The sequence below is a fragment of the Dermacentor silvarum genome, chromosome 6 (genome assembly GCF_013339745.2).
Source record: "Dermacentor silvarum isolate Dsil-2018 chromosome 6, BIME_Dsil_1.4, whole genome shotgun sequence".
NCBI lineage: Eukaryota > Metazoa > Arthropoda > Arachnida > Ixodida > Ixodidae > Dermacentor > Dermacentor silvarum.
Window position 1 is genome coordinate 120,180,666 of NC_051159.1, and position 26,535 is coordinate 120,207,200.

General features: G+C 44.6%; 1 protein-coding gene across 1 annotated transcript; it reads left to right on the forward strand.

Moving 5' to 3' along the window:
- Positions 1 to 26,157, forward strand: LOC119456855 (uncharacterized). Its single transcript, XM_049669104.1, has 6 exons — positions 1 to 427; positions 11,842 to 12,213; positions 15,813 to 16,163; positions 18,166 to 18,186; positions 22,619 to 22,711; positions 25,592 to 26,157. Exons 1-6 carry the CDS (start codon positions 1 to 3, stop codon positions 25,651 to 25,653), a joined length of 1,326 nt encoding a protein of 441 aa, XP_049525061.1. The 3' UTR covers positions 25,654 to 26,157.
- Positions 26,158 to 26,535: the final 378 nt, after the last annotated feature.

A 26,535-nucleotide genomic window follows, 5' to 3' on the forward strand; every position in this document is an offset into this window, starting at 1 on the left:
ATGGCACGCGTCCCCCTGATGAGGTTGTCCAAGAACATCTCATGGACGCGACGGAAGTCCTCGACGCAACAGGAGGTTTGTCAACAGAAGGAGCAACCGGATCAACGACATCACATGTGGCTGAAGGCACTATCAGCGTTGCCTAAGCAGGAAGTAAGCGGAGTTACATCAACCGCGCTTCAAAATCATGCACCACCGCAACAGGACGTGTCTGAAGCTGTGCAGACAGTGTCCTCCCACCGCCCTCAGCAAGATGTAGTGGGTGCCTCAATCGTGTCGTCGCAGGCACCACAAGAAAGTTGTGATGTGCGTTCCTCTGCCGTGTCATCGCTTGCTCCGCAAGAAAGTGGTGATGTGAGTGCCTCTGCCGTGCCTGTGCTTGATCTGCAGGGCGCTGGGCCACAGCCTAGCGAGCATCCTACTGCAGGTGTGCCTGGTTCTGGTGCAGTGGCAAAGCGTCGTGCGATGTGCGAGACAAAGTCAGGGGATACGACGGAAGGCAGCGATTCTTCCTTGAAAGGACCTCGTCGTAAAGCATCTAAGAAGTTGGGAGGATCTCGACGATCAAGGTCCAGAAGCCCAGGTGTCACCTCTCGAGAGGCGTCACCGAACTCGATGCAACATACCTAAAATAATTGTCAGTAACCATGGCGCTGTCACAGCAGCTGAGCTTTGCAACTTTGAATGTACGAGGGCTGAGATCTAGACAGAAACAGGTACAGCTGCGCCGATTACTATCTCATGGCCGCTTTGACTTTGTCGCCATTCAGGAGACAAAGTTGGAGAGCGATGAGATGACCGGCAATGCCCTGCAGCCTTTCCTCACAGATTACTTTGTTTGCGTATCACACTCTGTTGGCCTTTCCGCGGGTTGTTTTTTGTTTCTAAAGAGAAATCTTCCTTTTTCTGATCTCATTTATAACGTCGACAGCCAAGGCCGCTTCATAAGTTGCGATTTTCAGTTGCATGGTGTGCTGTGGCGTTTACTTAATGTCTATGCTTTCAGTGATGAAGCTAATCGAGTTAAGTTTTTTGAAACTATGGGTAACATGCTAGATTGCGATCGTTCTGTCGTTCTCATGGGAGACTTCAATTGTGTATGCAATCCATCTGATCGTGCTCAGTCAGTGAACAGGCGCGATAGGAGTGCTGAAGTGCTAACATGCATCACTGATAACGCTGGCCTCATTGATACCTGGTCTTGTGCTAGGAGTTCATACTCCTACACACATTTCCAAGGCTATTCCCATGCTCGTCTGGATCGCATATATGTCTCTTCAGCACTCCTAAATTGCCGGATTTCCTGTGAAGTGCAGCCTATTTCATTCTCTGATCACTGCATGGTGATCGCCCGGTTTGGTGATAATGGTCGCACTAATTTCAAACCAAAGTGGAAACTATGGAAGCTTAATGTAAGCCTAATTAGCGATAAAGAATTCATATCTCGAGTACGTTCATTGCTATCGTCTTGCTTTTCTAAGAATTTACACTCATTTGCAGCCTGGGAAATGTTTAAACTGGAAATTCGAGACATAGCAATCGAAATTAGCTCGATAAGGTCGTATGTCAAAAAGTGCGAAGAAAAAATGTTGCGGAAAAGCCTTTATAACCTTCATGAGCTGGAATCAGAAACACCTGGCACATATATAAATGAAATCACTCTTGTTAAAAGCCACCTTCAAAAATACGATGCTGAACGCTATAGAGGTGCTCGCATTCGCGCTCGTACAACCCGTGCCTTGCACTCGGAAGAACCAATCGCGCCAGGCGTTACTTGATGAGCGTCGGCATGCAAATTCAAAACATATCTCAGATATATATTCTAATGGCGTGCTTGTGACAAAAACGGAAGAGATTATCAAAGAATTTCAAAGATATTATACAACGCTGTTCAGCTCAGCTCATACGCCAAATCCTGATATTTTGGCACATTTCGTCTCCCTAGTTAACCCTCTCTCAGAGGATGATGGATCTGTGATTAGTGGACCATTTACCCAACAAGAAATAGAACTTGCCATTGATCAGTTACCGCTTTCCAAAACACCAGGTCCTGATGGAATCTCTGGAGAATTTTATAAAGCCTTTAAATTTATATTAAGCCCTGTTTTACTTAATATATTTACTGCTAGTTTTGATGAAGATTGCCTACCACAATCTTTTACTAAAAGCCATATTATCTTAATCCCTAAAAGTAGTGAAAAAGAAAAATTGCGGTTTGTAGAATGCTATAGACCCATTACACTGACGAATGTGGACTACAAAATTTATGCAAAGGTCTTATCTAATCGACTCCAGTATGCAATGGCATTACTTATTGGACCTCACCAGACTTGCGGATTAAAAGGCCGTTCCATACAAACAAACTTGCATCTAGTCCGAACAGCTCTTCAGTACTGCTCGTCCCACTGTGATCATTTTGCATTGCTTCAGATCGATTTAGCGAAGGCATTTGACCGAGTGAACCACACGTTCCTTTTCAAACTTTTAGAACACTGCCAATGTTGGATCCGTTGTTTATAACGGTGTTCGCATGTGCTACACTAACTGTTCTACCAATATAATTGTTAATGGAAATCTGTCCGAGCCGGTGTATATTCTTTCCTCTGTAAAACAGGGTTGTCCGTTATCACCACTTCTATTTGCCCTTTATTTAGAGCCATTGTGTATAAGCATTCTAAAATGCAGTGACATTCATGGCTTTAACATTTTGGGCAATGAACTCAAAGTATTGGCTTATGCAGATGATCTTGCCTTTTTCTGCTCAGACAAACCGAGCATTGACAAGGTGCTATCATTGACTGAAAAATTTGGTATGGCTTCTAGTGCCCAGATAAATTGGTCAAAAAGCTCAGGTCTTTGGTTTGGTTTATGGGGATGTACGCCGACCCAATATGCAGGTATAGAATGGACAACCGTGCCACCTAAATACCTTGGTGTACCTTTTGATGCATATAAGCTTAGTGCACATTTCTGGCGGGAACGTGTACCGGCACTTCAACGCCATGCGGATACCTTTACGCCACACCGCCTTTCAATATTTGGTAGGGCGGCGGCTTGTAACTTGTTCCTGGCTACAAAAATATTTTATGTACTGCAAATACTTCACTGTGCCCGGACTTATATTCAACGATTTCACAGAATATTTGCTACTTTTGTGTGGTCTTCCACCTTTGAGCCTATGAGACGAGATAATATATTTCGACCCGTATGTGCTGGCGGACTTGGCCTAGTGCATCTATATGTGCGACAGATTGTTTGGCGTTTCTTCTTTTTTCGAGATACTTCACACCCGATACTACGATCATTCATACAGGTGAACTTACTCAATGCATTACCCAATCTGGTAGTTTCATCCCAATATTCTGAAAGACCTTGTTTGTGGGGTTTTATGTATGAAGTATATTTCGCTGTGCAGTTCCTCATAGTTCGATTTTCTACTGAGTATCTCTACGCAGTGTCCAGAAAACAACTATACAAAGATTTGATATCAATGATTTTCCCACCTCCACTTTACCGTTCTACATTCTCAAGTTTGCCAGGGAAAGACGTACTTAAACGAGTCCGCAAGATGCCTTTATCCCCATGTACAAAAACGTTTTTCTTTAAATTACACAGTGAAACATTACCTGTCAAAACTTGGTTGCACAAAAAAGGAATTTTTGTATCCACTGTGAACTGTCGCCTTTGTGATGTACCTGAGACTATAGAGCATTGCTTTATAAGTTGTAAAGACGCAATATTGTTTTGGGATGTGCTCCAAAGAACTCTCAAGAAAGACTTCATTTTGAATCACCATACCATCCGATACTTGATTGCACCCCACGGAGAAGACGTGCCTTTTGATATGTTTTTCTTAATTGGACTACACAGCTTATGGAAGACGCGCATGTTAGACAGAAACGCTGAACCTGTTGTTTCGGCGAAATTTCACTACGCTCAAATGATTGGTCACTTGAAGGACATGTATGACTTGACAGAGTTTCAACCGGACTGGTACCATCTCTTGTTACGTTGCTTGTCGTTGCCACCTTTTTAGGATCAAAGTTACTTGCCACTTGTTTAAGAACAAAACTACTTGTAGTTTTGTTCGTGTAGGGTGTGCTTAACGAGATTTTAGACAATTTCTAGGCCATGAATATAAGATGTGTTGGCTGGTGCTTGCACGTTTTCCGCAGATAGTATTTCTCTCGCATATACATGATGCAATAAATACCATGTAAGAAAAAAAAAAAAAAAAAGCGTTTGTGGCGCAATGGGTTAAACGCTCGGCGATCTATCGTCGCGGACCGAGAGGTCGTGGGTTCGATTCCCAAATTTTGCATGTTTGTGGAACTTTTTCTTCTGGTTTCTTTCTTTGTATTATGTTCTATGACGTATTTCCGTGACGGAAATACGTCAGTGAAGTCTTGGTGGACCCCGGAATAAAACACTTTCGTGTTAAAAAGTGCAGGTTCGACGGGTCAAGATATTATACATATAAATATATTGCCAAGTCAGGTAAGTCTGAAGACGACCAATACAGTTTATCACCAGAAGTCTGAAAAGAGCCTGTTTATTTGATACGTGCCCTTGACTTCTGTTTTCAAAGCATCCCGGCAATGTACCGGGTGTTCAAAATAATCTTTATGGTTTTGTTAAAACTAGGCACTGAGAGGCATGCGAAGATCACCTATGCAATAAAGTTATGTGGCCAGGGGGACACAAAGTGAGAAGATAATTATCACTGTCAGCAGCCTAATTAACTAAAATTGAATAATTAACTTTTTATTCACTGCAGTAAGTGTGTATGTTTGCATTCAAAAGTTAGAGGCAGTCGTGTTTTTACACGGTTTCACTTGGAAGAATTCTTCTAGCATGTCTGTGCTCCGAGATATCCGACTCCAACTTTCAATTGTCGTTCGCATGATTACGCATGCAAAAGATGTGTGGATCGGCGCAAAGCTCCTCCCTGATGTGATGCGGCTGTTCCGTGCGGCGTTTAGTCTGACAACGGGGCGGAGGCATTGACAAAGATGATAACTGTCCCCCTCCTCCTCTCGGCTGTCGAAATCAAGATATGACAGCACTATGTGCCGTACGCAGTACGCATGATCCTATTAAAAGCGTTAACAGGAGATAATTTTTCGGCACATTTTTGGAGTACTGGAGATCGCACCAGGACATCATGGGAACGCGTTAGCTTCGCTGTCATCTACTAGAGTGTTTCTGGATTAGTGGTGCCTCTGTATGGAAAGATAACCAACAATATCTACGTGGAGTCCCTTCGTGATAATATGGCTGCTTCTGGTGGGACGAGATATTCTACCAAAAAAATAGACGTGGTACTTACAATGGCTGAAATGAATGGCAACACTTCATTGACAATGGAGCTGTACGCGGCTCGCCACCCACACCATCCCATTCAAACTAGGCCTACCTTCATAAACGTGTTTCTGCGTTTTCGCACAGCAGAGTCAGTCCATCGTCCAAGACTACCAGGAAGACAATCATCGATGAAGACTTTGAAATTGACGTTGTCGCATGCGTAATGTCGATGCCACAACTCAGCATCCGACAGATAGCCGATCAGTGCGGTCGCAGCGTTGGAACAGCCACAAATGTGCTATTAAAGCATAAGTTTCATCCCTATCATGTTTACCTTCCCCAGTACCTAAGTGAGGCGGACTTTGAAAGGCGTGTTGACTTCTGCAATTGGGGCATGATCAAAATTTATGAAGAAAAGGACTTCTTACAGAAAATACATTGGAAAGATGAAGTTCCGTTTTGCCGCAATGGCACTGTGTATATTCACAACGCGCATTATTGGTCACAAGAAAGTCCACACTGGCTGCGGCAGCACACGCATCAAGTTCGCTGGAGTGTTAATGAGTGGTGTGGCATGCTGGGAGACTGGGTCATTGGACCTTACTTTTTTTGGGACAACTTGAGCGGAACGTTGTACACGGAAGAAATATTAGGTGTGGTCGTCGACGACTTCGCCTCCAATCTATCCCCGAATGACCTGCGCCAAGTGTGGTTCGAGCACGACGGAGCACCAGCACATTTCTTCACCACGGCAAAAAGCTGGTTGGAGACACGTTTTCCACCACAGTGGATCGGGCGTGCAGGAGCGATGTTTTGGCCACCGAGATCCTCTGACCTTTCTCCGCTTGACTTTTTTTCTTTGGGGCTACGTTAAAGATGGAGGTTATGCAACAGAATCCAATTATAATGATATCAAGCACAGGATAACATCTGCCTGTGCGAGCATCCGTCCAGAAGTACTGCGCAGAGTTATCGAGTCAACGCAAGAGCTTCTTCTTTCTGGTCGAGAGCGGTTTATGCTTTGCGTTGCTGTGCAAGGGAGGCATTTTGAAATATTTTTAGGGCATTCACATCTTGATGGGTGAAGTGTTCATGAGATTTGTGCATGACCACACCAAGCTTGAAGCGGCAGTATGAAAATATTCGTTAGCTAAAGTTGTTTTTGTTGCTGATGGTGCAGTTGTTGCTCTTGATTTGAATTAAACTTACAATACTTGCGAATCCGCAGTCACTTTATTTGTGCAGCCCAGGAAATGACCATGCCCGCTCGTCTAGTCACCATTACGCACGCGCACTGCCCTCCGCCTTCTCCGCTCGCACCATTATCTCGGCATGGCAGCTGCCGCCATCATTACAGGCTTTGAGGGCGCGTGTTACGACTGCGGTTCCGGGTGCTTCGATTTCTTTATTTCGCCAGCCGAGAGGAGAAGGGGGTCAGTTATCATCTTTGTCAATGCCTCCGTCCCGTTGTCAGACTAAACGCCACGTGCAACAGCCGCGTCACAACAGGGAGGAGCTTTGCGCCGATCCTCACTCTCTTGCATGCGTAATCATACGAACGACAATTAACATTTGGAGCCGGATATCTGGGAGCACAGACACGCTAGAAGAATTCTTCCAACTGATACTGTGCAGAAACACGACTGCTTCTAACTTTTCAATACATATATACCCACTTACTGCAGTCAACAAAATTAATTCAATTTTAGGTAATTGGGCTGCAGACAATGATAATTATCATCTAACTTTGTGCCCCCCTGGCCACATTACTTATTTGCACAGGTGGTCTTCACGCGCCTCCCTGTGCCTCATTTTGAGAAAACCATAAAGCTTAATTTTGAACACCTTGCTTATTTTTACTGAAGTTTTCTTTGCCGGTTAATTGACGACTGCACGAAGTCCTCTAGTGGCATCTTAGTGTGCAAACGATAATGGTGTCATGGGCTATATTGCTGCCCAGAAGCCCAACATAGCTAGACACACAACAGGGAGGGATTATTGTACAGTAACTTTCAGCATTACACATTCCCAATATCACCGATAACGTGCTCGAATTCCGACTAGGAATGGTCACAAAACGAGTTGAAGAAACCAGCGCAAAATATGGCTGACGCCTCGGAGAGGCTGTGCAGGGACAAAGTAATACCTTAATTTTATCTCTGGAATTCCTGCATCGTAAAATGGATGAAGCAAGGCACAAAGTTTACAGAGCGCCGTAATCTTGTGCCTTTCATTATGTCTTCGTTTTGCTGGCATTTGTTCCCTAAGGTGCTCCAGGATGGGAAACAAGAATTGTTATATCCTTGTTTTCAATTTTATTCGCACTCAAAAGAAACTTTTGATCTCATCAAGCTCACCAATTAGCTAAAAACGAAGAACTAGCACAAAATTTAAAATTTGTCTGTTGGTGTTCCGTGTTCATGTTTCCGTTGCTTGTGCTCAGTTTTGGTACCCATTCTTCGTGGTATCAAAGCACCAACTCGCCAGAGAAGAAGTTTTTCTGCTATTTATGTAAGCGATGACGAAACATCCAATTATGATTGTTAAAGGGGCAATAAAGGGGAAAATAAGGAGCTGTATTATAATTTATCATTCTACAATATCAAAAATGCCGCTTGTATTATACAAATTGGCTGAATAAGCCAGAAAACACGCAGAAACAAATGACGGTTGCCTGCACTGTCTTAAGTTGGAACGCCATTTAGCCATGACGCCATGAATTATGACGGCGTCTGCTTGCGCCTAGTGAAGTTTTTATCAGTAGAGACTGAAATTATATTCCAAGAGAGACATATATTTAGAAAGTTCTAATAACTTTCACTCAGCCACAATGAGAAATATACGCGAGACAGAGAGAGAGATGAAAAGGGAAAGGTAGGAAAGTTAACCAAGGACATGCACGGTTGGATACCCTGCACTTCGGGAGGGGGAAAGAAGAAGAATAGATAAGGAGAGAAAAGAAAAAAAATGTGGTTGATCCCTCTTATATAGGAATCGGTATAGAACACGAAAGTGAAACGTGTCTTCACAGAAGTAGTGTAATGTTTATTGCACATTGATATATAATGTCTATTGGTGTTTTGTGGCTAAAGCGCCCTTAGGCGTTGATGCACCCACGCTGACGCCTGGTGGCACGTCTCCTCCATCACGACTACCAACGTCGATGACCATGAGCAACCGTCGTGCATATGGAAGCTGCACTACGCTGCACACGCTAGCACAACGCGAAAGACGAAGCACGTAACTGACACACTAATACAACGCGCAAGACAAAGCACGTAACTGAATCGTCACCGAGTCAAATCAGCGCGTACAGCGCGTCGTAATTGCAGCCTCCGCGATCAACTTCAGAAACATTTTCAGAGCTAATTGCGGAGGCCACGCTCCGCTGTGCTGAGTACGGTGAACGCCACCTAGGTGGCGTTGGTAGTGCTTCTTGATGCCAGCGTCCCTTCGAATGCTGGCATCGAGGCGTCGTAGTGCTGAGACCACCGAAGCGTTCACTGTCGGTGCGCGTTAAGGCCGGAATACATGGAGCGAATAACCGGCGTCCGAGCGAAGAACTTCGTCGGGCGGCGAACGTCCGACGGCCGGCGTCAAGAAATTTGCCGTCCGCAGCCGATCTGCCTGTCCAAACATTTTCGTCGGGCGAACGCCGCCGCCGGAAGCGTCTAGCGCGCAGCGGTGGACGACAGCCAATCAGGAGGCACTAGTTCCGGTCGCAATGCATGCTGGTGTTTCGCGCGCGCGCGCCTTTTCGCGTCGTCTGCAATCGCGTTGGTGTTGCCGTGTCTGCATGTCTCTGCACCGATTGAGTAGTTCCTAGTATGATCTCTCAGGAATCGCGTTGTATTTGTACATCCCATATCCGCTGATCTGCGAGGAAACAGACAAGCAGTGCAAGCTCTCTACAACAACCTTCAACAGAAATCTTCTGATCTCAGAGGCCACATGCTGTCGTCATGCCTATCTCCCGACTTCCCCGATAGATGACGTTGGCATCGGATATTTCTTTCGCTAGGCTTAGACGCGTTCGAAACGAGAAGCGATCTCGAAAACTACTCAAGGTTATCCATAATACTCTGTCGTCGAAGCGGCCTGAGACTAAGCGAAAGCCGTTTACGCAGTCATTTGCTTCCAACTAAGTGAATTCTACAAGGACAACGCCAAATTCAGTTCGAAGCGGGCGGCCGGGACCGCCGCCAACACGGCGGCCAACGCGCGGCGGCGTTCGCCGCATGTATTGCAACACAGCAAACATCCTGCGTCGTGTCGCCGCGTCGTTACTTGACGCGTGAAGTTCGTCGAGAAAGTTCGCTCCATGTATCCCGGGCTTTAGTGTCATAATGCAGTACTTCTCTTTTCTGCTCGTAGGCGGCGGCACCGCCCCGAGCAAGAGCGCGGGTACACGGAGGAGTGTTAGATATATAAGGCGCGTCTGTGTAGCTCTCTGCCAATGCGTTTGTGGCGCAATGGGTTAAACGCTCGGCGATCTATCGTCGCGGACCGAGAGGTCGTGGGTTCGATTCCCAAATTTTGCATGTTTGTGGAACTTTTTCTTCTGGTTTCTTTCTTTGTATTATGTTCTATGACGTATTTCCGTGACGGAAATACGTCACGTATTTCCGTCACGTATTTCCGTGACGGAAATACGTCATAGAAGTCTTGGTGGACCCCGGAATAAAACACTTTCGTGTTAAAAGTATCACAGTTTCGCTTTAAGGGCGAAACAATGAATGCGATAGCAACACAGCAATGTCATACGAAGTAAGGTGAGCGGCTTTGGTAGCAATATGAATTGTAGTAAACATGAGCTGATTAAGTAAGCAGGTGTGCTGCGGCGTAAGTAGACCGACATGAAGAGAGACTCGATGACCACGAGAAGGCGCGTGTGAAACGGTGGTGTTGATGAGAAGCGCTTACCGTGGGCAGCGCTTGCGAAGGGACACACCTGTAGTGCTGCACTGCCGATCTGGGCAGCATTGCATGTGTAGCGTGCCTTGGAAAATGTGGCCCGACTATTGCTAACTGAATGAACAAGCGTGGTGTGAGCGCGCACAAACAAACATGAATAGATCTCACTGAATGACTGCAGCCAACGGCTGTCAAAACGCTGGCAGCGAGCGCATACGCCGCGCAGCGGGCGAAGGTACGTGCGGTTTATCGCTTCAACGGAAACTGAGGGCGAATGCACGGCGCATAAAGGTCAGAGCCGTGTGAAGACAAGAGACTGTGCGGGCGAGCGAACGACGAGCGCGGTTGTTGGCAGAGTAGAAGTGCACCCCTTCCCTCCCCCCCCCCCCGCGCTTTCTCCGGCGCTGGCTTCCCGCTTCCTTGCTTGCGCGTGGGTGATTGAGTGCGTTCGCTCTCCGTGATAGCGCGCGTCCCCGCACGCTTCCGCTCGGGCATACGGCGCGCGGCGAAGATTTTATCTATAGGGAACCTCACGGCGACGGCGACGGCGACGACGACGGCGACGCCGACGGCAGAAATCCGGTTGAAGTGTCCATGTAATTGCTATCGCAATAAAATAATGAGTGTTATTCGCAGAGACCGTCACGGAATAATCTCCGCTGTCACAAGCGTTCGTATTATACAGTATTATTCACGAACTGCAGAAGGGATTTTGTGGTCTTTTGCATGTAAGAATGCATAGGCCACGGCCCAAGGATCTTTTTTTCCGAGAGCGTTCTGTTATCGAATAGGTTGAGTTAGCTTTGAGAGTACGTCGTTGGGTGTCAAAGGATGGACAGTGGCACAGAAGGTGCTCGAGAGTCTCATCGCACCCGCACAAATTGCACGCCGCACTGTTGGCCATCCCTATAAGGAACGAAAAGGCGTTGGTGAATGCGACGCCCTACCACATCTGACACAGTTGTTTCGCGACGGGGCAGTCCAAGTGGTCGGCGAAGACTCAAGTTAGGGTCAAGAGAGTGCAAGCGTGAGTTGGTGAAATCCGGTGAACTCCATCGCAGAAATGTGTGGCGAGCAAGCGATTGAAGTTGCCGCGCAGCATCCGTTCTTGAAAGTGGTAAAGGAACCCGCTGATGTTTTTGATGAGCCAAGCGTTCAGCTTGATTTGTGCTGTCGTTGCCGACAATTCTACAATGGCTGGGCAACCATTTAAACATAATGTCGTGACCTTCTTCGAGCGCGTGATGACGAGCGTGCCTTATTTCGTGCACTAGCTGATCCCGTAGCCCATGACGTAGGGAAAACTGCCAAAATACGAAACATTACAATAAATGCATGACCTCACAAGTAATCTGAAAACTTCTATGTTCACCTTCATTTCTGCTAAGGATATTCAACCCTTTACTACAAATAAACAAAAGTTGAGCTTGAAAGAATACTTAATTAGTAAAAGGTGATTTACAGTTTCTTACTGGTGTCCTCTAGGATTCGTCAAATCTGTTATGAATAAATAACATGTGTTTGCGTGCAACATATCGGTTCAGATTGTTTCTCGCTTTGTCCTTAGGCCTTCCTTATAACCTCGAACACCTCGCCCATAAGTTTTGTTTGTTCATTGCGCAGGTTTTTGCCGAGCTGTGACCATTCGACGCCTAATCGTGCCGCGCTGGGTGCGCAATGGGTCCGAGACACCCGCTGTTCTCGACTGCGAGTACGTGTACAACGAGAACGACCTCAAGCTGGTGGTCAAGTGGTTCTTCAATGACGGCGCGGAACCCGTGTACCAGTGGATACCAGAGATGGGAGTCCGCGAGGCGTTCGGAGTGCTACGGCAACGCCTGGACGACACGTTCTCCGTAAACTCTCGCGACGCGTATTCCCAGTACCGCGCCATCCGCATTTTGAGGCCCACCTGGGAGCTTAGCGGCAAATACACCTGCGTCGTGACCTCGCTCGCTGGCCAGGACGCACGGCACCAGCACATGACCATATTCGGTAGGTGGCCTCCCCTTCCACCTATCCCCCCCCCCCTTTTTTGTGTGTGTGTATGTGTGGAAATGCTTGAAAAAGCAGATTTAGTCACCGAACAATGGCGAATGGTAGTATTCTGCGTAACAGGGTTGAAAATAAATAACATTCTGAGAAGCAGCGAAGGTCAGAAATTACGCAAGAAAACATGAGACTACAAATGTCAGTCTGACTTAAGTAGGACCATATATGTAAAGGCGACAAACGCTGCATTGACACGTTATAAAATATTGCCATAGCAGTTGTCGCCATCACGGTAGGCTATAAGGGTTTTATAGGGGCTTGTTAACACTTCTGACGACTGTTTAATAGCGCATATTGATAACTGATTGAATGCTCTTTTCAGGAACAGCGCCGATTTGGTGGCTGTGCAACGTTGTCACTCCCATAGGCAAGCCAACGGTTACGATAGGAAAAGCGCCATATGAAAAGCGCCGATAGGTAAACATGGCCAGAGGGTATATGCGAAATCCAGCAGAGTGTCTCACACTATTAGCTTACACTACGCAAGATGGCCGATCGATACCTCAGGACACTGTTGAGCCGAGAACAAGCTCAGCAGGCAAACTGGGAAAGATCGCGACACCAGCTCATGCGCACCCAATTCGCTCTTTTAAGGCGACGTCCCACATAATGTGCACTTTATGCGTGTTCATGATGACGGTTTTCGCAGAGCGAAGGCACCACTGCAGTTTACAAATCCTTATACCGAGGCCTCCCAAAAGCAGTCTAACGGCAGTTTTCATAACTAAATCAATAGTCCTTCCAGGTATATTTCGTTGAACAAGATTCGCACGTCGATAAATTATTGTCTTCTAAGAGAGTATTTTGCGATGTTCATTGAAACATCTGAGGTGAAGAAAGAAAGCCCGATAAGCTGCTTCCTCGAAAAGCCGGTGGGTTTATTGACAAATGCAGGGCACGTCGTCGTAGCAGGGGCCCAGTGTGACATTATTGATTAGCTGTCTGCGAGGCTCATCGGAAAAGCAATGCGCTGCCGGAACAGAGGCGTGCGCCGAGTGCACGCTTTGCGGCAACCTCTTTGGTCCCAGAGCTCCGTTGCTTTGGGACTCAGAATCGATCAATGTTGTCAGCTGATTAAACACGAGAAACGGGACTACGCAGGTCCCATTTCATGCGTTTTACTGTGGTTGGGGTTTTACGCATGTTGGATTTGTTTTGCACGTGACGATTATGTATGCGTTAGGTGTCTCTTTCTCGCACGAAAGAAAAAAATTACTGTATTTGATTGTGTACACGTTAGTTGTTATTTTTTGCACAAAAGAACGATTACCCACATACAATGCACACATTGGAATCTACACGATGCGAAGCATCAGTTAAGTTGGTATTGAAATGCTATACAACTAACGATAATACGCAGAATAGTGTTTGCTTTTATCCTACGCAAAGTGTATTACCATGCAATGTTTATTTTTATGCACCGCTAGCTTGGTAGCTTAAATATTATGCAAGAACTTGTGTTTATGTATTATACCTTTCACAAGCTCTACGTAAATGCAGCCATTCTATCAGGTGGATATACAGCGTGAGACGTCGGTGGAACGACGTCATGAGCACGAAGGCGAAGTACGACGGTGTAGAAATGAAGAGTGGTGATGAGAGGTGTATGGCACTGAGAAGAGAATAATTTGGTCACGTGGGGTTCTTTAATTTTCAGCTAAGGCTAGGCACACATGCGTTTTTGCCTTCCTGTCTCATAGCGGCGCGGCCCCTGCCGCCAGGACAGGAACCGGATACCTCCTGCTTAGCAGCACACCGCCATATATCTGCTGACCAGCGGTTAGAGAGACAGAGAGAGAAAGAAAAGAAAACTGAAGAATGAAAACTGCGATGGGAAAAGAAAGACAGGGTGGGGAGTTTCGTTCAATCCACCCGGTGGCTTCCTTTGAATGATCCTTTTTTTTATCAGAAGGAAGGTAAGTTGGGATGAGTTAAGAGAGGACCTCGACAAACTGAGTCTGCCCACTTGTTGCTGGAGCAAAAAAATATGTGTTCTACTGAAATGTTCTAAATGATCGTGCACAAAAATGGCTCTAGAATTGCCCTGTCCGTAGGAAAACATTAACGCACGCAAACAGAGCAAGTAAAACAAAACAATACTGAATAAAACCAGCGAGCCAGTGTAGGCAGGTAAAAGAAAAAGACGACGTTAGAAATGCGTAGGTGGTGCGAGATGACGTCCCTCTGTTTGTCTCCCACTACTGCGTCTAAGCGCATAGATATATGTGGCGCTGAAACCCGGAAAGAAACCACGAAATAGAGCCTTTCAGTATTAAACAGGTGAACAGTCAACCGGCATTACTGCGTTTGGCAGATAAACCAAGTGCCTAGGGTAACGTTGTTAACTAACTGTAAACAGCAGAGCCGTATAATGTAGGCATAATTGTTTTGTTGGACCGATACTCTCAGGTATAAGATAATGGTAGACACAGTGGTATACCGTGCCCTTCCGCCCGGCCGCTGTATCTTTAAAGCCATCTGGGGCGGGTGACAAAGTCCGCCTTGCGCCGTGTTTTTGCAGCTTAGTTCACGTTGATGCGAGTAGCCGCCGAAGGTCAATTCACTCGCTGCTGCTGCCGCGGTCACTCACTGCTGCTGCCGCGTTTTGACTGCGAGCTTCCGTGGTCATCGAGTGGGATGCGTTCATGTTTGCTTGTGCGCGCATGACACCATGCTTGTTAATTTAGTTAGTATGCCTATGTTGGCAAGTTTGTACGGCTGATAAAGCTACTATCCTTACTTCGTATAGCTGTCCACTCCTTTTCTGTCACAATCGATGTTTCGCCTTTCGGGCGAAACTGCAACATTATTTCAGTCATATCAATACTGTAAACTGCGCGTGATTTGAGATTTCTGCTTATATTACTTGTCTGAACTTAGGCTTCTTAGTTTGGCTGCACCCGCAGTAGTCAACCGAATGCTATGGCAACATTCGTCTGAAGAACATGCATCTTTAAGTCCACATCATGAGAACTTCACAGCGATTCTACAACAGCAACAGCACAGCAGCACAATCCCAACATCGTAATATGCACCTGTTGACGTCAATGACGCCTATTGCTTCAATTCCAACACCTTGTATCAGAAGAAGGAGCTTCAACTATCCTATTGGCGGAACTGCGGCGCCGGTAGCAATACTTAAGTTAAATACTATAAATTGCGCCGCCATCCATGATTCTAATTTAGCCCTTCAGTTCTTCAAATGAGTATTCTCTGTGCCAATCACAGACCCAATTGTTTTGAAATAGGCTGTAGTTAACTTGTTCCTATTGCACTAGTCTACTGCCCTCAGAATTCATTTTTTCCGGTCTGTTACATAGATGTTTATGTTCACTTAACTGTGTATTTATATCTGCTTGCTTACCATTGGGCGAATATTTCTGTCAGGCAGTGCATTTTTTAATATTGCACTACTCATTGTATCCTCTTTTGATTGCCCCAAACCTCCCTAATGTGCCTATATCGAGGGTCAAATAAATAAATGGCAAATTAAATGGATATGCTGTTTTCTATTCCATCTCCTCCTATGCCCTTTAACGCAGTGCCGGCCAGGTCATTCTCGTTCAACTACAGTAACTCACGGCCTCCACTAGACCGACTGCCCCGGCCACAATCTCCGGAGCTCCCTCTGAGTCTTCTGTGCGTGGCACGAGGCACGTACCCAAAGCCGGTGCTGACACTGTTCCTACTCAAGGCAGGCAGAAGGAGACCTGCCACCGAGGCCGGCCTTCGAACATTCACGACGGCGACAATCGAAGACGGGCTCTTCGACGTCGCACTGCACGCCGACGCATTCGAGAGTCATCTCTCCTCACTGGCCGATCTCTTCGAGTGCGTGCTGGAGATCCCGTACAGCAACTATGTGCTGACGCGCAGGATGAGCCTCGCGCACGGTGAGAGAGTGCATGCTTCGATCCGTTCTCTTTTCTATGATTTTTGCAGTCGACCGCACTTACGTCCTGGCACTCCACCTAGTCTGTTAAATAGTAGCGGACTTTAACTCCGTGCCCTGCTTTCCGCTTTCTGAGTTTTTGTACGTTGTATGCGCACCAACAGCCAAGAGAAGGAAAGAGCAGTCGAGGACTGACGTAGAATTAAATGGGGCGCTGAACTTGGGAAATTCGCAGGCTTAAGCGGGGTCAGCTGGTGCTAGAAAGGGGTAATTGGGAGATCGATGGGAAGAGCCTTCGTCCTGCAGTTTGCATAAATTGGTTGATGATTATTAGACACGAAACCTCCACAGTCATTGGCCGAGACGTCTTGTAATTTCAAAATTCCTTTAGGTCTACCAGTGGTGGTGGCTAGCTGCCTTTTCCCGTTTTCTCGTTCTGTTCAAAGGTAACACGCGTCTGCTGCTGATTTTTATTTTAGCACGTTAACGAAACAGTATTATAAACAAAGGAAAAGCAGAATGACTGTCATGTTGAATACTGAACTGCCGCTCTTTGGTTTTCTGTTCACATCGTCGCCGCCCACAGAGAATTCTTTTTCTTTTTTTTTGTCTTTGCATGTAACTTTATCGCCAACAATTTTTTTTATTCTAGCGACGACACCGGCGGACATCGAAACGACCAGGGGAGTGACGAATAACAAACATCGCTCTAACCAAGCCGCGTACGACGTCGTCCTAAACACCGCAATGTTACAAAACCTACGTCAGTTTTTTTAATTTTTTATAAAACAAATCGAGTGTTTGACGAACCCGGTAAACAAACCAAATTCTAAAGTCGGGTAGGCGAGCATTGGGACCTTTTCTTTTAATTTTTTTATCGCCGTGAAGACAGATTTCACCTAGAATATAACTGATATGCATAATATACGTAGTTTAACAGCAAACGTTACGAAAACACATGGGCTAGACGAGCGACTAGCACGTTTTGTGTGTAGTTTCTGTCCGGGTAATCAACATGTTTGCAGAGCAGTACCGTTTGCAGAGCAGATGACTGCATGTTTCTCGTTCCACTTCGCAAACCGAGCCGCCTGCCTTTCTAGACACGGTGCAGCCGTGTTTGCGGGACACGCTTGCCTCGCACAACTGATCGACAAAGCAAACGTCAGTTATCCTGAGCGTAACTCGCTCGCTACCCTACAAAACTGTTTTGACTCACAATTCAACAGACGCGTTCTGAGCAATCTTTTCAACAGAAAAAAAAAACATTGTGCAAAAAAAGACAGAGCATTCTCTCGCATTCGCGCTATTCAAATATTGTACCTTGAATTGTTCAGGTTAAGCATGGTCGCATGCTTTTATGTTTTACCGTAGGTGAGATGTGCTCTCGACAAGCTCGGCACAGTACCTGACGTATTTGCGCACCATCAACAATGCCGACTATACGACTAAGTAAACAATAGATGGCGCGACTCATGGAATCGAGTCTGGCATACTGGGCGCTGTGATGCTGCATTTCTTATCGTTTTAACTGTTGCAGAAACACAATTTATTTTTCAGCAAGAAAAATAAAAATAAAGTAACAACGCGGTGCCTTTTCATGCTCTGCGGGTACTTTTGATATGTTTTAAGCCATATAGTTTCTTGCAAGAAGCTACAAACCATTCAATAACAACTGCGACCAAACACTCCTAACATAAATTTTGTTAGTATACACCAAATACTATGACTTATCTGTTTGATACCGGCTGCCGATTGTAATATGTAATCATGACAACATATGTTGATACTAACATGCGAATATTTCACCGGTATTGTTGAGAAGAAGAAAAAAGCGTTATCGTTACAATTGCGATTCCACTTTTTTTATCACCCTTTTGAAAATGAGCATGAAGTATGCTCTGAAAATGAGCATGAAGTGATGCATTCATAGAAGTACATCGCAATGCTTTCCTATCACGTGCTGTGACGTTTATAAACTGATTCTTTGCCTTTTCTATTCACAGAGCTTACGTGGGGAGCTTACGGTAAGCAGCTCTTACTTACCGCCGTTTCTCTATCAATGACTACCTATAACCATTCATGCAGCAACGCAGATATTACATTAGCTGCCGACAATTGAATAACACCAAGATTTCGTCCTACCAGCAGTAATTAAATGACGCTTATGTTCAGCTTTTTCACTATAAACGTTTTGATACACCTGTATTAGCAGACCAAAGATATAGAGAGAGACATACTCGTAGGTAGATAGATACTTACATAGATAAAGACTTGATTGATTGACTGATTGGTTGGTTAGTTGACCGATTTAGCTAGGGGATATGGTGGAAGGTAGTAAGCATGTACTTCCCACTATACCCAATTTAACTTCTATATGAGCGTAAGGACAATAAGTGATCAGATTTATTCCAGAAAACCAGCTGAACAACATGAGCCAGTTGCTATATGTCGAGCTTTTTTTGTATCAAGTAACATTGGAAGGCTTTGCGCTACCTAGTGAAAACAAATGAATCATGAAAAGCCCCACTATTCGAGGCAGTTTACGTGCCCGAATAGTAAAGATGTTTCCCACGGTTTTGTCAACGAGGACAGATTAAAAATTGCAGTTATATAACGTTTCGCCCCGTTTTCACGTTTCCTGCATTCTTAGTGAAATTTTACCATACACTTTCTCACAGCCACAATAATTAAACAAGGTTTTTTGATTGCGCTCGTTTTATGACGAGGTCAATTCGTGTCGCACTAGAACGAACGAACGTGTTACGCACACTTCAACTCATCTCTCTTTTTTTCTTAAAATCGCGATTGGCAAATTTGAAAGTCCACGAAAAGAATGTTGTACGCGAGTCTGTCTCAGGACGAGCTAGCCTATAAAAGTGCGCTGCCTGTGTGCAGCAGCGTCCATTTGCTGCCGCATCGTGAAATGCCTCCCTTTGTTGCGTAAATTGTTTCGGCGCAGACCTTTCATGAAAGGTCTGCGCCGAAACAATCTACGCCAGTATGGTGTTCACGAAACTTGCAAGTGGCGTGAACACCATACTCGCAACACTACGCTTTTGTATCGTGGTAGCGTATATACAATAAAAGTACACACATTACAATCGTGGTGTTGGTACTACGGAGGACTCGAAAATTCTTGTCTTTCAATAGTGGAAAGCGTTGTTTTGGTTGACTTGGCGGAATAATTATAAAGCTCAACCTAAAATGCTACGAAAACACGCTACGGATCTTACATAACCTTCCCTAGGGTATTAATCTGCGATTGCTATCGATCCTTAGCGCCTCCTTCACGGTTTGTTCTCACGCGCAGGGTTAAAAGTTAGAAACGCAACAAGAACCTTCCACTAAAACCTTTAACCTATGGAGACCCAGTTTATACAATTCATGCTGAACAAGTGATGTTATATTCGTTTTTTTTTAATTAGTCACATTCATCTGGCCCGCCTTTGCTTTGCTGTGTGAAGGCAGACTTATAAACCGTATACACATACGATGACTTGTACATTGTGTGAATAGTATGAATTACTTGCGTGGAACAGCGCATACGTAAACTTATCAATACTGAGGCAGTAAAGGGTACTTGCTTGGCCTTCGTACTGGGTTACTTCTGTAATGTGCCAACACGCGCAAGGGTGGCGAAAATATTTAAAATTAAATTATGGGGTTTTACGTGCCAAAACCAGTTCTGATTATGAGGCACGCCGTAGTGGGGGACTCCGGAAATTTGGACCACCTGGGGTTCTTTAACGTGCACCTAAATCTAAGTACACGGGTGTTTTCGCATTTAGCCCCCATCGAAATGCGGCCGCCGTGGCCGGGATTCGATCCCGCGACCTCGTGCTCAGCAGCCCAACACCATAGCCACTGAGCAACCACGGCGGGTGCGAAAATATCGCATAGGGTAAAAGGCAAGAACGCGCGTCTGCATTGGTATTGGCTTTGTTATTAATTTACAATTGTATTAGTTATTAGCTTTATTGTGCTAGAGTTCTCTAATTTCAGATGTCAACACGTTTTGTGCCCACTGTTAAAGAGACAAGTCCCAGTGTCAGCTTGGCGAACATGAATGATAGCTGTAGTGCTTAAAGTCTGTCGCGGGTGACAATTTCTGCTCACGGCGTTTACCTATTTTGTGTGTGATTATCGCTCATTTTATAGTTATAAAGTTCTGGATTTTAAAACGCTCACCAGTTTTGCGTGAGCTCATTTACCTCCATGTAACGTGTTCTCACTATCATAGTATGTGTGGCAGCAAATTAAATGCCGGTACACAGCGCAGCAATTTAGTGAAAAGCGACCAAAGAAAAAGCATGACTCAGTCATTCTATAATTTTCGACATGGTTTGCAAGGTGAAATAAAATGATTCCTATAAGAAATTATGTAACAGTGCACGTGTCCAAAAAAACGTAATCAGGATGTCATACATTTTTCTCCGAAAAAATGAATCCAAGATAACAAACTAAGTGCCAGCAAGCAGCCCAACCTTCAGAATGCCCCCCCCCCCCCCTCGCCTGAGTGTGAAATTTCACCGTACACATCGCATTTGAATAGCACGTTCAAAAACCCAAATACCAAGCAAACCATTGCAGTTTTCTACAATTCGGGAAGTTATGCGCTATTATATTGTTACGTGTGGCAACCTTTAGGTGCAAGGTTGCCGCGCGAAACGCACTTGCGTCTCGTGTTCAGCCATCTCAAGAGCCGTACGTTTCATACATCCTAGACGTCTTCGCTCTTTGCCGCAAAGCAGATGGCACTATGTCTGAAGCAGATAATGTGGCACATGTGTTAAAAGGCATCGCCAACGACGCTTTCAATTTGCTTGTTTTCGGCGGCTCGTCTCTTGAGCATCTCTCGATGATATCGTAATAATGTGTGCATGGTCCCTTAACAGCAAGAAAATGAAAAGAAAAGTTATAGGAGAGCCACCGTCAGACTTCGCCCGAACAAGGAACAAGCATCTCCAGTGGCGTAACTTTAACTAACGCAGGCTGTAAGAAGCAAGCATTCGATGTTTTGAAAGGAAGACGCATTAAGCCAGTGTCATTCAAGGCACCCTAATCAGAAATCTCGAAACTTTTGTGCAGGAGAAGCAAAAAGCTGCTTAAGGCGGTGGTCCCACTACGGCGGCACGAGCCCCCCGTTTTCAGTACTTTTGGAGTAACCGTGGCGGCTCTTTTACTTAGGATATAAAGTTGTGTATATACCATAAAAAGCTTAATTCTTGTAGATTCCATCTATATATATTATAAGAAAATTGATTATTGTGATTTAGAAATAAATGTTCAAGAACAAGCATGAGATACATGGTTTTTGCGAACTGTGTCTTAGTTGTGACCATATTTATAAGAAACTGCCGCACTTACTGCATTGCGGCTTGCTCTGTAGCTTTAGGACACATTTCTCTAGTTCCTAGACGTAGCAAAATATTTTAGAATTCTTACTTTTTGGATAATTTGCTTTTGAAAATTGCCAAATATCGCAATATTCTGTTGTAAACAGCCCGGCAACTGCATGCTCAAGGAAGCTAAATTTTGGATAAAGTAGAGTTCAAGGAATTTACATTTAGGACACAAAATTTCATTCTGTACCTTTATTAGTTTTAAAGCGCAGCTTCGTAGCTTTATTACCTTCCCGCAAAAATGGGCAAAAATAAAACCAGAATTCTAAATATTGCTTATTTTCGGCCGCATTATTAGGAAAACTAATAAAGTTACATGAATGAAATTTTGCGTCCTAAATGTAAATTCTTTGAACTCTACTTTATCCAAAATGTAGCTTCCTTGAGCATGTAGTTGCCGGGCTGTTTACAACAGAAGATTACAATATTTGGCAATTTAAAAAAATATATAAAAAGTAAAAATTCAAAATTAATTTGCTAGGTCTAGGAACTAGATAAATATGTCCTAAAGCTACAGAGCAAGCCGCAATGCAGTAAGTGCGGTAGTTTCTTCTAAATATGGTCACAACTGAGACACAGTTCGCAAAAACCATGTATCTCATGCTTGTTCTTGAACATTTATTTCTAAATCACACCAATCAATTTCTTTATATTATATACAGTGGGAATCGACAAGAATTAAGCTTTTTATGGTTTATACGACAACTTCATATCTTAAGTAGAAGAGCCGCCACGGTTGCTCCAAAAGTACTTAAAACGGGGGGCTCGTGCTGCCGGAGTGGGACCGCCACCTTAAGGCTTGTTCGCGTTAGGAATGGTGGTGGCGGCACATTTACGCTGTCACGTCTGCGGTGTAATAGGAGCACCGCTGCTTCACACCGTTGGAGTATTATTTCTTATCTCCGCTTACAGCAACCTCAGCCAATCTGATGTGACTGCTTGTGAAGTATGGGGTTTATAATAACGTCACGTATCAGAAAACCTAATTTATTTTAATGGGAAATAAACTTTAATTCAAGCGTCATGCGTATATAACCAATCACATTCCCTGCAGGTGCATCTAAAGGGTCACGCCTGCCCTTCCTGTCACTTTTTTACATTGCCTTGAGCATATGCATCTATATCACTTCTGGGCCGCATAAAAGAGGTGAGTCATCTAGCCTTTACGTTTCCATAGTTGGCCTAGCTGAGACAGTTTGGGCAAAAAGAAAAAAAAAAAGAAGGCGATGTGTAATTTATTTCAATGTTCGAGAAAAACTTCCGAAAGAATCGCTTTTTTCTTGTATATGCTGTGCGAAGCCTCCCTAATTTGACCGTGACATTGTTTATTAAGTGCTTATTGCCACTTTTGCCATTATAGCTAAAACTTTCGTTCTCAGCAAACTCGCACATAACAGCGCTCAGAGTCAGCGGACTGCGCAGCGACTTTCTTACGAATCGTACTTTAGTGTACTCAAATAAAAGCGACCGCAACAGTACGCATCTTTGACAAGCTCAAATTCTGGGGCCGAATTCATGATGTTTTTTCTTCGTAAATGTATTTATTTTTTATTTTTTTCTCTGGCAGGTTGCCTGCCTTCACTAATAATATGCCTACCATTGAAATCGGCAGGAATTTGCTCTTAGGAACACTTCTGGTGTAAAACCATTTTTTTTTTATTACGGGCCGTGTTCTTTGACGTACCATAAATTTTTACTACCTAATAAAACAGCGCATATAAAGGCGATTAAATCAGATTAATTTCACGTACCTGTTGACACGTGGTCTGGTGTTTTGTACCAAGAGAAGGGAAGCGTAGTCGAGGATGGCAGAAAGCTAGGTGGGGATGATGAAGTTAGGAAATTTGCAGTTGGAATGAGCTAGCGCAAGACACAGGTAACTGGAGATCACCGGGAGAGGCCTTCATCTTTCAGTGAACATAAATATAGGCTGATGATGATGATGAAGGTTAACTAATAATTGAGCCCGGATGATTTGAAATCGTAAGTCAGAATTTCTGTACAAGAATTCACCATGAAAAAAAAGCAGTTTACCGTTTACTCTTACATTCTTTTCAACAGGCGAGAGCTACCCTACAACACCTTTTCTTAGTTATAACCTGCTCATCATCATTCCGTGAAATGCGTGGCGAGCAGTAGTGTTAGGAATGTGTCTTAGCGCCAAATGTCCCACCTAAAGAGGCAAAATTAGTCGCAATATCTACAAATCTCTCAGCAAATCTGGTGGAGTATGTAATCTGTATAATTAGTTTCGGGCAGCACTGTTGAGGCGACGAACGTTGCTGGCCAATAGGGAGGGGGAATGACATTGAAAATATGTTCATCAGCGCGCTGCGTCTGTTCGCTGTTTGCTGGAGATTCCATCACACAGGGCCGACATGATACCGATACCGGAAGACACCGACGCTGACAATCGGCTGCCTATATAGTGGGCAGACCGTATCGCTGAAAGACCATTCATCATACTGCTTCAAGATTCACGTTTAATTGAGTTTATCCTAACATCACTAAGCCGACCACAATAATGAGCCGACCAACGATCTGGATTCGTGGTAGTGTGACGGGCTTTTGTGTCAAAGACGCGTGCGAAACTATCCTGACCACCGTTGATCGACCAGTCTCCATGTGACCGAACGCTGAGCGAAAGCATCGCAGTGTTTACGCGATTCAACAACTCCACTTGTATTTAGTCGCGCTCAAGATAAAACGATGCAGGCTCCGTAAGTTGAAATGCATCAACGTCAGCTTTAATTTAGCCATCGCTAGCCACCTACATAAAGTTTGAGCTGATGTCGGTCGCTGTCAGCGTAAGCTAACTAACTATAGCTCATCTGACGACTTGGGGCACCCTGTACCGGCAGACCTGAAAGAACTTTAGGCGACCAGGACGAATAAAATAATTTTTATATTTCAGTTTTGGTGATGGTAACTTGTTATAACCAACTCTGTTTTTACTGTACGCACAAGCAGCAGGAAGTAGCGACACTGCGTGCTGCCAAAATTAGAATACATCACTGCTACCCAAGGCTGCCAGTGGAACGCGTCAGCGCTTCTCTGAACGATATAAGAATACTCAGATTGTTGGTGATGTACGTGTTATGCCAACCCAATAATTCGCGAGGTGCACTGTTATCCAGGTATTTCAAATGGGCAGCCAGTGACCACTGATTCAATAAAACAACGTAAACAACCGACTATTTCTACCGCCACATCGCACAAGGCAGTGTAAAACCCAGCCATCGACCTCCGTGCTATTTCCCACAGCGTTCGAAATAAATATTTACTATCTCACTTGTCACATCAGCGAGTTGAACTGTTTCTCAGGTTGAATAATAAAAATGTTATGCAGTGGATCATTTCCCCGTTGGCTTATCTGAATGATGGAACGGACAAAAATAACTATGTTCTGTGTGTTCATGCGCCTTAGCACGCAAAACAAAGAAGAATTTCGCACCAATAGATCGAAACACTGTTTTCGTGATTCTTCATAGTTCGTTCGACTGTACTTTGTCAATGGGCGTGTTCTTGCTGTCGATATGAACAATAAGTTTTTGTATCGAACTCTATATGTTGCAATGCCCCAGAAAACTCTGTAGCCCCCATATAGTGCTGCGCGCAAATACTGAGACAGAGTTGTGGCTAGAGGAAAAGAATAAATGAGCTGCGGTTCTGGCACAAGGAAAACTAAGCGAAAAGAAGGAGTGGCGGAAAGAGCGCCAAATAATTAAACAGCGTGAATATCCCATATAATACTAATGTTTTCAAGTTTCCGATGTAAATGTACGAACAAAATGCAGTAGACGAAATGATTATTTCAGTATTTCAGTGTATTTACATTTTTACTTAATACCATGAGAAGGTAAGCCGCCGACAGGTCGACTATCCGAATCATCAAAATTAAACTCGATCGACTAAATATAAACAGTAAAGAATGGATAAAAAGAAAGCTGGAAGCAGTACATGTCGATAGCACACAATATGCCGTCATAGAGCTTCATCTTTTGTATGTTTTCTTGGCTATTTGCAGGCGGAGAAGAAGGGGTGCACCAGACAACACGGGATTTCAGTGAGGATCAGCGTGACACGTAGCGAAAGCTTGGACTGTTGACGGTGGTTGTTACGTTGACTGTTGCCATTGGATGTTTCAAGCGGCCTTTGTAAATGATGGGCCGTTTCGCGAGGGGCTCCATCGTCACCCCGATGGTGTTCATAGTGGACGGGTCACAAGCAACATCACGAAAAGTATGACTGCATCCTCAAAGACTTCAGTTGGACGAACTTTGTGCCCACAAAGTGTCAGCGCTGGAGGTGGCTTGATGCTGCGGTGCTCATCAATCTTCGTCGTTCGGAAGGCGACGCTGTCGAGCTGTGCTTCTGACTCGTCCTAATGTGATTGGTGCAAGTGTTACGACACGCGTTATCGCGTTGAGACTCGTAGGCTAAGCCCTATCATGCGCACTCTCCGTGTGTGCTAGATGTCGTTGCTTTACTTGGAAGGTGGTTTTCTAAAAGCGTCCGCGAAAGACGACATCTAATGAAGCTATAGCGTACTAAGGAAATTGTTGAAGCACCACATTAGTTTTATTGCAAGAAAAAAAAGGGTAATCAGTTTACCAAATGGGTGGGAGCGTAAAAAGACAGTGAATACACCCCAATACCGTTTCACCAGAAAAGTCTAGTCCCGAAGAACAAGACTATGAACCACCAACAGTGGATGATCATAAATCAATAAACCTTTCGTTACAACAAATGCGAGGGTATGGCGTGACTCGAGGACATTGCCGTGAAATGGCGTCTGTGAGATTTTAAACTGTTGTCTATACAATCGCTTCCCACATGGCCAGTTCTATGTTGATACTTATAGAAAGTGCATATTTTCGCGCTATGCTTACAAAATAATTGGACCAGAATAAACATTACGTGTAAAAAGTGTTGTTCAAGTTATTTCCTGCTGCTGAACAAGAAAATTTG

What these genes read in the sequence shown, in the direction of transcription:
- LOC119456855 (XM_049669104.1), top strand. Translation starts at nt 1, where the DNA reads ATGGCACGCGTCCCCCTGATGAGGTTGTCCAAGAACATCTCATGGACG. An exon ending in CCAGCACATGACCATATTCG is followed by an intron (nt 12,214 to 15,812) that starts GTAGGTGGCCTC and finishes CCTTTAACGCAG; the next exon opens with TGCCGGCCAGGTCATTCTCG. An exon ending in CAGGATGAGCCTCGCGCACG is followed by an intron (nt 16,164 to 18,165) that starts GTGAGAGAGTGC and finishes TTCTATTCACAG; the next exon opens with AGCTTACGTGGGGAGCTTAC.